We start from the raw sequence: 12,823 nt of genomic DNA, 5'->3' as shown, positions 1-12,823 counted from the left end.
TTTAGTTTTGTGCCATGTCTGTGATCTGCTTTTTTTTCAACAACATTAAACAACTGAATGAACATCCTCCGAGCCCGGTGATTCCATAATTTTTGCTAGGGGTTGTAGAACCTACAGAGTACAAATAGAAGCAATGGGATCCAAAATCTCAAACTGATATCAAAATTTATTTGAAATACAAAATTACATCGATGTAATAAAAGTGGTGAACCTAGAGAGGTCACCAGAAAATGTACAAAAATATAATAATGGACTAAAGACAGAAGTACGAGATAAACTGTGCACCCTAAAAACAAATGTTCATAGCAGTCAGTACACAAGGCATGTGAAGACTATATTACCTAATATGCCTATTGATATCACACAGAATGTTATATAGTATGGATCATTAAGTAATTAGCCTATTGAAGAAACATCTGCGTATATCAAAAATAATATATTATATGGATAAATCAACCATATAGACATGAACATTTTAGTAACAGAACATTTGCATACAAAGGCAAGAACAAATTTATGACTAATAGTCTCCAAGAGCCTATATGTATAACCTCAAAACCATCAATATAGAAGAGGTGATGTCTATGTAAAATTCTTCTGACTACTAAATTATTGGTTACCTGCAGCCATGGCTTTAGGAAGGGCTGCTGCACACCATGACGTGCGTTTCACTGCCTACCTGCAGGTTTGTCAGGAGATCATCTCTTAGACATCTTAATGTCTGTGAAAGAGAAATGATATTAGCATAAGGATCCTCATCCATGTCCCATCAGTATCATTAAAAGGATTGTCCTGAGATCAGATTGCAGCTAATCATCTTTTTACTGATCGGACCTCCATCGATTTATACTCATCACCTATTCTGCAGATAAGTAATAGGTTGGAATCTCATGAAGACAATCCTTCTTGAGATTGAAGGGTCTGGTTTATTACACTTTCAGTGCAAATTGCCTCTTCAGAGAAAAAGAGGACTTGTACTCTATAGTGCCACCTATTGCACGACTCGTTAAAGGGTTGATTGTGACTTGTAGGATTGCTGCTTTCAATAGGTGTCGCTTTAGAGTACAAGTCCTCTTTTTCTCTGAAGAGGCAATTTGCATATTAAATTTCCCAGAGGAGCATTGCATGGCGAATAAGCCTCCTTACCTTGACGTGCCAGAGCTGGTGTGTCACTCTCCATAAGGAGAAATGTTACCCCTTAGACCTTACACTTTCTGCAAACTTTTGGTTGTTCAAGAGAAAGTTGGCGTTGACTGTACTTCCTGTACAACCTCTGGGAAGTATGGGACCATATAAAGATATTTTTTCTTTTAAAGCATCACTGGAGTGGTGTTTTTTCTTTATTGCACCGCTGGAATGGGGCTTTAAATGTAATTCTCCTGCCCCTGTCTCATACTCACCTGCTGCCGCCTTCGTCCTTTTCCAGCATTGCTCCTGTCTGCCTCCAGCGAAAAGTGACTTTTTCAGCTCGTGTTTCCTGTAGCGCTCCAGAGGTCACTTTTCATTGCATCTCTGAGAGCCTCTAGACTTGCATTGCTCTCTTGTGATGTAACTTCTGACTTCCGGCCAGTCAGAAGTTACGGGCAAAAGATGACGCCACGGGACCGGAGCGGCTTCTGTAAAAAGGGGCCTACATTTAAAGCGCCACTCCAGTGCTGGGGAAAAAATCTGCTGGAATGGTACTTCAAAGACTCTGTAGATAGGATTTTCAAAAATTTGCAATGAATGACACTTTTTTGGAGACGTCCATACAAGAACTAAAATTGTTTAGGAATTGAATCGTTGACAAAATAGCTTCCCGCAATTTAGGTGGAGATAGTGACAGTGACATTCTTTGAGTACCCTGTCCTATCAGAGATTCTCATTAGGGTTTAGATCTGGGGACTCTGAAGGGCAGGTACACAAGAAAAATTAGCTGGTATGTTTCTGGAACCAATCCATGAGTAAATGACCCGTGGTGCATGATGATTTGGCCTGCTGGAAAGTGTACTTCTGCCATAATGTAAACCTCTACCATGAACTTGGTCGACCACGATGCTTAGGGAAGCCCTTCTGTTCAAACATAAATCCACAGGGGACACAGGATATGCCAAGGAAATATTCCCCACACCATTTCTCCTCATTCACCAACCCGAACTGTTTACGCCTGACAGGAAGAGCTTAGGCTGCATTCACACATTGCGGCCTCATTGCATTTTCTTTCTTTTGACGCAGTTTTAAAAATCATGTAAAAATATTGAGATTTTACCAAGATTGTGACAAAGAACACAATGTCGTCACAACGTGTGAACACAACCTTATCAAATCATGCAGATTGTGCCAAAATCTGACCTTTCATCGGTATGGTGCAACAGAAATTTGGGTTCAAATGATCAGGCATTCTTTTTTCCACTGCTCAGTGATCCAATTTGTTTTGCGTTATTCAGCCCACTATAGTCTTTCATTTTATACAGTAATAGCTCTCAATCTGCGCATCCGCTGAGCCAAGTAGCGATTAATTCTGCATGAACCATCACTGTAGTATTCAGTTGTAGCTTGTGTGCATTGCACACCAATGACCATGCTTTAAAGACTCTCAGATCGCCCAATTTTCCCATTTGAGGCTAAGTTCACACATTGCTTTTTTGTGCAGCAAAAACCTGATCTCTTGATAGAAAAAATCTGCAGACAAAAAGCAGATTTTGCTTCTTTTTTTTTTTTTGTTTTTTTTTTGCTGCATTTTTCCGGATCCCAAAGTTTAGCTTTGCTTCGCTTCCACCATAACAAGCATGAACAATGTATGGTGTTAGGCCACCGATGCAATACATATGTGAAAACATAAAACCATTTTGGAAAAAAGACAATTTGATCAAATTATTTAGTGGAAAAAGATTTTTTTGTCTGAAAAAATAGTGACTATTGTGAACAAAAAAGTTCATATGAGTTCATGAAAAAGTCCTCAATTACAAATGTAGAAACAGCAGGGGGAGTTGAATTGGTAGGGAGTAGTTTACCTTAGACATTGGCAGAGCATTGAGTTTGTAGTATACTGTTTACTTTTACACATTGGTCAGGCATTGTACAACTTCACACATTGGTCAGCAAATGTTTACTTTTACACGCATCATTAAATTGCACTAATCCTAACTGTCATGCTCAGGTGAGGATACCAAGACATGGTTTAAACTTGTTAAAATCACAAAATAAATGTTTCACACACTGCTGTACCTACTTTTTTTTTTTTTTTTTTACTAAAAAGGCAGCAAAAACTAATGGCAGCGTTTTTGCTGCTTTTTTGCACTTACTCATTTCTTTCTATGGGTGAAAAAACGCTGCAAAAACACTGAAAGAATTGACATGCTGCAGTTTTCCAATTCAGCCAGGAATAAAAGCCAATGTGTGTGCATGAGATTTATGAACTCTCATAGCTTTTGCTGGTACTGTAAAAAAAGGTTTTTAATTTGCATAAAAATGCAGCAAAAAATTCAATTCGTGAACATAGCCTAAATGATGATTCTTCCTAAAATTGATCTGCAGAATTGACTGCTGACTTGATTTTATGCTGCACTGTAGTTATGTGTTTATTACTTTACAGCTATTTTTTTCTTCTTTCTCATCAGCAAACTGCCAGTGATGACGCAGACAGAAACAAGTGCTGCCCAGTATGCAACATGACCTTCTCATCTCCAGTGGTTGCTATGTCTCACTATATTGGCAAAACGCATTCAAAGAATTTGAGACTGCAGGAACTGGGTGGAGTTTCCCAAGGTAGGAATTCATAGGAAGCAATTGTAACTAAGGCTAGGCCCACCATGTGTTTGTGGACATAGCCTAGAGTATACGTCTGGGAGCTTTTCCAGATATATTCTGTAGCTTCACCACAGGTGACCATTCACCAGATGCAGGCCACGTGTTCTTTCGCCCTTTGTGTGGCAGGAAAGTGCACGCATACCGTTTGTGTAGCAGAATAGGAAAGCACATCAGGCTGTGCTTTCCTATGCAGAGAGACATTGCAAAGAAACTTACAATGCGGTATACGTTTTTGTTTTTACAGTGGGTCCTTATAATGGATGGGTGTACACTGTCGAGCGCATGCCTCCTGAGGTTTTACGCCCGACAGTGTCCACAAACATAATGTGGTCCTAGCCTTAAAGGCACTTTGTGTGCTATTATGGAAAACGCTTTATTTAATCTTCATTTAAGAAAACGTCATCAGGAAATTATCTGTTTATGGTGCATCTGTTGCCAAATTTCACAACACGTTCAGCACATTTTATAAAGTAAACAGATCTTGGACCTGATGAGGCTGCTTTTATTGCTGTGAAAATCCATGTCAGAATGGTGGCTACAATCCTATTGCAATATAAGGTCTTGTTTTTTGCTGGATCACTTTAGAATTTTTTTTCAGTAGATTATATGATAAATTGAATGGTGTCATTCAACGTTCTAAGCAGGGCTGTAGAGTCGGAGTCTTGTAGTCGGAGCCCATTTTGGTGGAGTCGGTATAAAATGGACCAACTCCGACTCCTAAAATATATAATAAATTGGGTCCAGTAGTCCAATGCAGTTTGTGGGGAATATTTTTTCATAAGAATTTGGGAAAGTTATGAAATGTTCTATTCCTGATCTAAGGGTCTAGACTTTTAGCTGAGATGAATCTGTGCTACAGTAAATTTATCACTTAAACATGAGCCATGTATGAGGGAGTCGTGGAGTTGGAGTCGGTGTCATGGAAATTAAGGAGTCTTGAGTCTGAGGTTTGGCTTACCGACTCCACAGCCCTGGTTCTAAGTGGGGTTATTTAGTGAAATGTGCAAAGCCACCTTTGGGTTTTGCTTTTGTTTTTACTGCCCTAATTATGCCGTAGCAATGACCTTCTAACTTAATTCGCCAGGTCAGTATGATAACAGCGATGCCAAATTTATATCTTTTTATATATTTTATTGTTTTCAGAAAATGCAGAACTTTTTTTTGGATGGGGGAAGGGTAGAGGGAATTTGGTTTGTCTCTCTATTTTCTAAGACCCATAACTGTTTCATTTTTCCCTTCATAGAACTGTATGAGGACTTAGATTCTGCTGTCATACGATGGTAGTAGCTGTTAAGTGCTAACACAGAGCATCATCATCTACTGTGTGGTGTAATCTGAGTCAGCTTCACTTACATGCCCCCCACATACGGAGTACATGTACAGTGGCTGTCGGGAAGGACTTCAAGGGGTAGTTCATCTTACACTTTTATGGCTTATTTACATTAAATGCCATAAATGTCTGCTGGTCCCACATTTCTCTGGAGCAGGAGTTCCTGCCCCCTCCCGTCTACCCCTTACAAGTATTTTTAGCCTATGTTTTTTAGCACATCTTTTTTCAGTATTAAACTTTGTTCATGCACTGCAGTTTTTTTTGCCCTGGTTTTGGCAATCTAGAATAAATCTTTGTGAACATGGACGTAAAGGGGTATTCCAATGTTAGCCATGATAGAAATGGATGCCATAACTGACAACTGTGATCTTTCCTACCTCTAGCCACAATTTCCTTTATAGTTATAAGATGCAAGATTGAGTTGTTGCATGTAATCATTCTTCTAAATTCTGTATGTTTATTTAGGTGGACCACGGGGTCCCAAGCCTGCTCCGCCACGTCCAGTTCCAGAAAATACAGATAAATCCGATCCTGAAAAGTTTTGCCAGCTCTGCAGTGCTACCTTCAATAATCCTCACATGGCAGATCAGCATTACAAGGGCAGGAGACACCATAAGCAGGAGACTAAAACCAAGCTCATGACTATTTATACCAGCTCTGGGAACATGCTTCCGAAAAATGCACCCCTCAATCCACTAACGCCAGGCTCTGGAGCAAGTGAGTCCTATGCTGAGCCTGATTCTGAAAAACCCACTGTCTTTTTCAACGACTAACTGTTTTGTAGTAGAAAATATTTTTGTTTCAATAAGAATTTTATTTGCTCACTTAGTCCAGCTTTATATTAGGGCTTAATGTAAACTGAAATCTGCTTTTTCTCTGGCTCCTCTTCAGTACCTCTACATTAATGTACTGCATGAACAGCTAGTCTCTTCTACACGTGACTGTATATTGGCAGATGGGAACCTGATTCTGCTAGTGTGCTCATAAGTTGTACCTTTTTATTTTCGCGTACGAATTCTAAAATTTTCATACTGCTATAATATATTCTCTCTCTATTCTAAATAGATGATTATCCATCTTGGAACTAGGAGTTCAGTGATGTCGAGGTGTTTTTCTTAAATCAAAATTATTACTATGAGGATAAGATTCATTAACACAAGCTTAAAAGGAAATAATTCCTCTTGTTTGTGGCTTATGAGGATATGAAAATATGGCAGTGTCCTGAGCTTGAATTAGCTGAAAAAAATTGAGAGTATATAGCCTCATCCAGATCACAAATTCCAATTTTATGTTTTTATCTTTTTAGTTACATCTACTGCTTTGTGTTCTTGTTGCCACAGTACTCACACATTGGTTTTGCTTTCATTCCTTTGTTGTCGGGCCATTATTTTACGTGGTTTACTTTTGCTATTTTGCCTGTTAACTTGCATCAATTTTAATTCATTTTCTTTTTTATATAGATCTAAGGTTTTTACAAAGGCAATTAAATGGGTTGTCCAGGGTTTTTCAAAATTGGGCTCAGGTTAGAAAATGTATAAAACATAAAAAAAAAAACATTGTATTCATACCTCCCATGTTCCAGTGCCATTGTTTGGTGGTAACCCACTGTCCTGCTTGTGACCTCTGCAGCCAATTATTGTTCTCAGTGGTCTTTCTGGCATGTGACCACTGGTGCCAATGATTGGGAGAGTGCCCCCTGCACCTAGGATAATCCCTAATCTTTTAAATCCCATGATTCCTGTTACCTAAATTTTTCTTTTACTGAATCCGCCAGTACATTTTCTGTTTCTTTTGGATTGGAGGGATTTCTTTGATAAAACGTGGCGTAACGGTTCCCACTCCGATTCGGACAGTTGAGCAGTAGGGAATGCTGTTTGGGGATAACGTTTCTGTTCTTACGCTGATTTCTTCTTTAATACCAGTCAGTAACTGGTACATGTAAATGTATTGCTGTTATTGTTGTACTGAATAGATATTGTAGGTTTGAATCACTTGGAAGATGTGATTGTGTTTCCTCAAAATAAAACCTTGTTTCCTGGATTCGTCAAGAAATAAAAACGTGTTTAATGTTTTTAAATGCACATTTTGTCTATTATTTTTGCAAAATGACTTATTTTTAATATATTACCAGTATATTAAAGATAATCCTCTCTAACTTCTCAACGTCAAAATGGAAATTTAAGTGCTCAAATAATAAAGTTCTTGAGGGATGTTAAATGTCTTTCTCATTTGGTAAAAATTGGTGTATCAGATCTTAAATACATGCTTGGTACCTTGGATTTTGATCCTTTATTAACACTTTAGAGTAATTATAAGCTGCCTATATAAGGAAAGAACTCTCCTCGCAGAGCTTGTAGTCTTTGGTCTCCACAACACAGGCTTATTAAGCCTAAAAGTGGCCATACACATTAGATGAATGTCTGACAAAGCAGCCCATTTCTGCTATCATGTTTGGGGGCGTAATGACGTTCACCTGATGGCAGATGTTGGGAGGGGTTTAAGAATTCTGGCATAGAAGCTTTGAAAAGTTGCAAAATTTAGGCTCGGCTCGGAGTTGCGCCTACATTTTCTAACTTCTGCAGTTTCTCCCAGCTCCAGTAAAGTAAACTGGGCATGGCGACCGCTGCTAGTCAAACTCATGATAAGTGGCAGCGTTCACTACTCCACAAATCTTACTCTAGTAGGAAAAAATGGGATGTGTGGCAAGTCGCACACAGAGGTGCCCGCCACTCATCCGACGCTCCTTCATGAATCGGGAGCGTCTGACTCCAGCACACCCCCGCATAAAGACCGACACTTACTACGCCAATCTTGACGAATCGGACCCTTGGCGTGTAATGCGAGCAGAGTTTGACATTTTCTCAATGCTGATGCATGTAGGGAATAATGCCTTTCCTCTTCTGCTCGCATTTGGGCACAAAGGAGACTCGATTGTTTATGCTTTTCCATATGGCATCTGGTACCATGTGTAAGGCATGGGAAACTCCCATTAAGATCCTCTTACAAACTGCATTAATACTCTGATCTGGTTACGGCATATGCTGAAGGAATACATGTAATGACACTAGCGTTAGCCATATTAGAATGTACTTGGCGTTTTTATTTTGTTAAAATTTTCCAGTAGACCACGTGAGTGCCAACAAAAATACAAGTAACATGTCTACCCTCTGGTTACTTTGTCGACACCTGTCAAGATGTGTCTCTTGTAAGTGTACTAAGCAAAGAGTCAGACCTTGAGGTGGTCATACTTTAGTTGGCAACAGATGAAACTAGCATTAGGCTGGGCCAGCCAATCGTCTAGTAAGGGTCATGAGTCGTTCCTAAAGGCAGATGTCAGAAGAATGAATGATTGGGCATGTTGGTGTCTGTTAGTGGCTTACATCCTTTTCCCCTTAAGAAGGCCTTGATGTTTAGCTCAGCGGAGCGGGGATTTGGTGTAAGAAGTGACCTGTGCACTGAGTGTTTGGCCAACACTTTTACCCTAGCACAACTTTTCTGATGTTGATTTAAGGCTCTTAAATAGGGTTGGGCAGTCCTCTGGAAGTTCGGGTTTTGAGAAAGTTCAGTTCTGGTACCAGAACAGTAACCGAACTTCCATCAGAACCCAAGCACCATTGAAAATAATGGAGACCCAAATTTCCAAGAGAAAAAAAACAATCTCTTGCTCTCTCTCCCCTTAGCATCACGGACTTACCCCGAACACTGCACCAGACTTCAACAGAGCGTGCGAGTTCGGTGTTCAAGCTCTGAACAGTGACTGCCCGGTATGAACGCCGGGTGCAGTTTTTAGTGCATTCTACCACAGTTTTTTTGCCAAGGTTTTAAAAATTTAAAGTCAAAAAAAAAAACACTGGCCGCAATATGTGAACACAGCCACTCTGCGCTTAAATTGACAGTACGTAAACAAATAATCTTTGGATTTTTTTAGTTTGGACCTAAACTATTGAATAGAAAAGTCGAGTAACTCTTGAGTTACTGACTGTATTACAGAATATTCACAAGTGACTTGTCATCAAAAATAGCTCGTGGTCATACATTAAGGGTTGATGCAACATATACAGTCAACATGTTGGCTGAAAACTGCTTTGGTTTAAATTTTATTTTTTGCTGCAAATTGGCTTTAAAAAAGCTTGTTTTTGTCGGTAAAACATGATTGTAATGTTAGACAGCTCAAAGTTGCTGACATAAAGCCCCTACTCTGAACTTGTAGTCATGAAACATCTGAGCGCTGAATGAAGTGGCAGGTCGTATGCTTGACCATTGCTTCCTTCAAACTCCTAGTCATGATTCTGCGACTGAGGGAACAGAGTTCCCCCTTTCTGTCGGTCAGACCCACACCAATTTGCCATCTATGTATTAGATATGTGATAAGTGCTTCTGAACAAAATTGCCCTTTTCCAACCTGTCTAAAAAAGACTCATTAAAGGGAATTTGTCAGCAGACTTTTGCTATGTAATCTGAAGACCACATGACATAGGGGTTAAAACACAGATTTTCAAGATGCCTCTCATATCAAGCTCAGTGGTTTTGTTTGCCTGCAATAATTGTTTTAGCACCAAGAGCTTATCATTGCTGGGACACAGCAGCAGCACGTGCATGCTAGTCCAACATGCCCTCTCTGTAATGAGCAGCTCACGGTCTATGGACACTATATACAGAGCCTGGTGTGGGCGGGGCTAGCTTCCTCAGCTCTGCTGTTTTGCTTAATCTAAAAGCTCTGATTGGTGTCAGAACCGCTGCTCCCAGTAAACTAAGTGATACGTCATTGAAATCCGTGTCTTTGTGTACATTATGCTGCTCTCAGATGAGGTAGCAAAAACCTACTGACAGATTCCCCTTAGTAGGCCATCTTAGAATTGTTTCCAAATCCTGCAGCATTAATCCAGCATTACAGACAGACTTGCCATTGTGATGCATTCTTTTCTTGTGTATCATCCTGTCTTTTATCCATAAGCCTTGGGGCATATTAAATACTTGCCATTCCTGTGTCTTTCAGCCGGAAACTGGTACAGCTGTGATACATGCAATGTTGTTCTGAATTCTATAGAGCAGTATGAGGCTCACGTCAGTGGATCCAAACACAAGAACAAGTAAGTATTATTTCAGTATCACATTACTCTACCTATCACATTATATACACTAAGCTGACAGATACAGGCTTTGTCAGATTCCGTTTATCTTCCCTGAAGCGAATAAGTATTAAATCTAAAGTGCAATGGGGATTCCTAATAGGTAAGGACAGTATTTTTGACTCCTAGCAACTTTCTCCAAGACCGATATGAAGGTGGTAGATATGTGAACAATTTAGGGCATGCATGTCAAACTCTGGCCTGTGGGCCAAATCCGGCCTGCAGGGTGGTTTTATTTGGTCCCCGACACCAGAATCACCACCTCTATGTGGGGCCCATTATTCTGTATGGGAGGGCTATGTGGGGCCCATTATTCTGTATGGGAGGGCTATGTGGGGCCCATTATTCTGTATGGGAGGGCTGTGTGGGGCCCATTATTCTGTATGGGAGGGCTGTGTGGGGCCCATTATTCTATGTGGAAGGGCTGTGTGGGGCCCATTATTCTATATGGGAGGACTGTGTGGGGCCATTATTCAGTATAGGAGGGCTGTGTGGGGCCATTATTTTGTATGGGAGGGCTGTGTGGGGCCCATTATTTTGTATGGGAGGGCTGTGTGGGGCCCATTATTTTGTATGGGAGGGCTGTGTGGGGCCCATTATTTTGTATGGGAGGGCTGTGTGGGGCCCATTATTTTGTATGGGAGGGCTGTGTGGGGCCCATTATTTTGTATGGGAGGGCTGTGTGGGGCCCATTATTTTGTATGGGAGGGCTGTGTGGGGCCCATTTATTTTGTATGGGAGGGCTGTGTGGGGGCCCAATTATTCTGTATATTAAACTTGATAGCCCATTATTCTGTATATTAAACTTGATAGTTTAATAAAGTGTGTTGCAACTATATTTGTGGGGGCACTGTATCTCTGATGCGGCAGGTTGCTTTTGGAACTACAATTATGTACTATACCCCCATATTTAGATGTTCACTTGTGGTCTACCTTAAACTCAACTTGACCCAGATGTGAGAAAAATAGAAACCGATCGCATCATAGATTTTAATTTTTCAAGCCCAAAATAATTGAGCAATAAAAGCAACAGTCATATAGAAAATTTCTCACTGCTCAAAGTGTTACACTTTTGGATCAAATCAAGGCTATATATGCCTAAAGATGTTCACCGATGAAAACAAGTGATCACCTATGCACATGATAGGTGGCAACTTATTAATCAGTAGGTGTCAGACCGTTGGGTCCCCATATTTTGGCATAAAGGGGAGCTCTCCTCCCCAGTCAGACTGGAGCAACATATTTATCACCTATTCTGTGAATAACCCATTTTAACTGTTAAAGAAGCTGGCTATATTGCTGTTCTGTAAATTAAAAGGGTTGTCCCACTAACAAAGTTCAATAGATCTTGGAATAAAAATAAATTTCATTAATTATCTCAGCACAGGAACATTTTTTTAAATCTTATAAATGTGCCCCTGCTGTGTGCTGTGTAATGGCTGTGCCTGACCGTGCAGGAACATGGTCTGATCATACCACAACTCCTGGGCAGGGGAGGGAAGAAGCAAAAGAGATTATATAGACAGGACAGTATGGGGTCACAGCTGATTGTTTCTGTAAGGAGAAACATTCCCCTGCCTGTTTAAAAGCTTGTTTTACTTCACAGAAAGAATCAGCTATGATTATATGCTATAATGTCTGTATACGCGTTCTTCCTCACCTGCCCAGGACCTCTGGTATATCCTACCATGTTACTGCATCAGACGCATCCACACAGAGGCACATTTATAAGATTCTCTCAAGACACAAACTTTTTTTAAAAAAAAAAAACCTTTAACACAAGACCTATTAATTAAAATGTACTTTGTTTGTTGGGTAACTCCTTTAAGCGGTTTTCTCCTCATCATGAATGGGCAAAATGGTAAAGTGCTTGTATAAACAAGCAAAATAACAATTGACTACTTATTAAAAATCTTCTCTTGTACACAATACAATTACAAATCCATCACTTTGAGAACAGCCTGTCTAGGTCATCAATCCCTCTCCAGCGGGTGTTGTAGGCAAGGAGCTCAGCGCATAAAGATTTTTCCCATAGAGCTTCTGTTCACTATCCTGAATTTAAACTGCTTCAGTTCCGCTTTTCTGATGCCACAGAGGGAAGCTTTCTCTGCCTGCAGCAATCAGGGCTGAGCCAAGGGCCCACTGTTCAGCCATGCTAATGGTCCAAACTGTCAGTCATCTGGAACGCACCCCTTACACACCCAGCAAGCAAAAAGTTGGTAGGTCTTCAGGAGTGCACTGCTGCCCAGCCCATCATGACAATAATGGTTGCTAATCTCATCCACATGCTGACAAATCTTATGACAGAATTTGATGTGTAGCGAGGATTTTTGGGTCCACAGGATGTGAGTTCTGTTGAGGATTGCGTATGGCTATGTTTCAGGTTATTCGTATTAACTTCAGTGTAAACTAAAATATCTGCATTCAAAATCGCTAGTAAACAGCAGCAAAAGTCTTATTCTGATGATTTGACATAAACAGGCGATCCATAAGCATTTCATCAGAATTGACAGAGTGCAGGATTTTTCTAGCGATAAAGTATAACAATCACATAAAGTGTACTAGCCAACCAAGT

At 40.2% G+C, this 12,823-nt stretch overlaps 1 protein-coding gene across 1 annotated transcript in view; it reads left to right on the top strand.

Annotated features, from left to right (window-relative positions):
* Positions 1 to 12,823, top strand: part of ZNF346 (zinc finger protein 346) — a 36,963-nt gene that overhangs the window by 10,927 nt on the left and 13,213 nt on the right. Inside the window, exons 4-6 of the mRNA XM_073651362.1 lie at positions 3,600 to 3,747; positions 5,585 to 5,836; positions 10,116 to 10,209. Coding sequence (XP_073507463.1) covers positions 3,600 to 3,747; positions 5,585 to 5,836; positions 10,116 to 10,209 — 494 coding nt within the window. The remainder of the gene's footprint in view (positions 1 to 3,599; positions 3,748 to 5,584; positions 5,837 to 10,115; positions 10,210 to 12,823) is intronic.

The sequence above is a fragment of the Phyllobates terribilis genome, unplaced genomic scaffold (genome assembly GCF_046119375.1).
Source record: "Phyllobates terribilis strain yellow unplaced genomic scaffold, ASM4611937v1 Scaffold_11__3_contigs__length_659146591, whole genome shotgun sequence".
Taxonomy (NCBI): Eukaryota; Metazoa; Chordata; class Amphibia; order Anura; family Dendrobatidae; genus Phyllobates; species Phyllobates terribilis.
The sequence above is the reverse complement of the archived record's forward strand: the minus strand, read 5'-3'. Positions and strand labels throughout refer to the sequence as shown.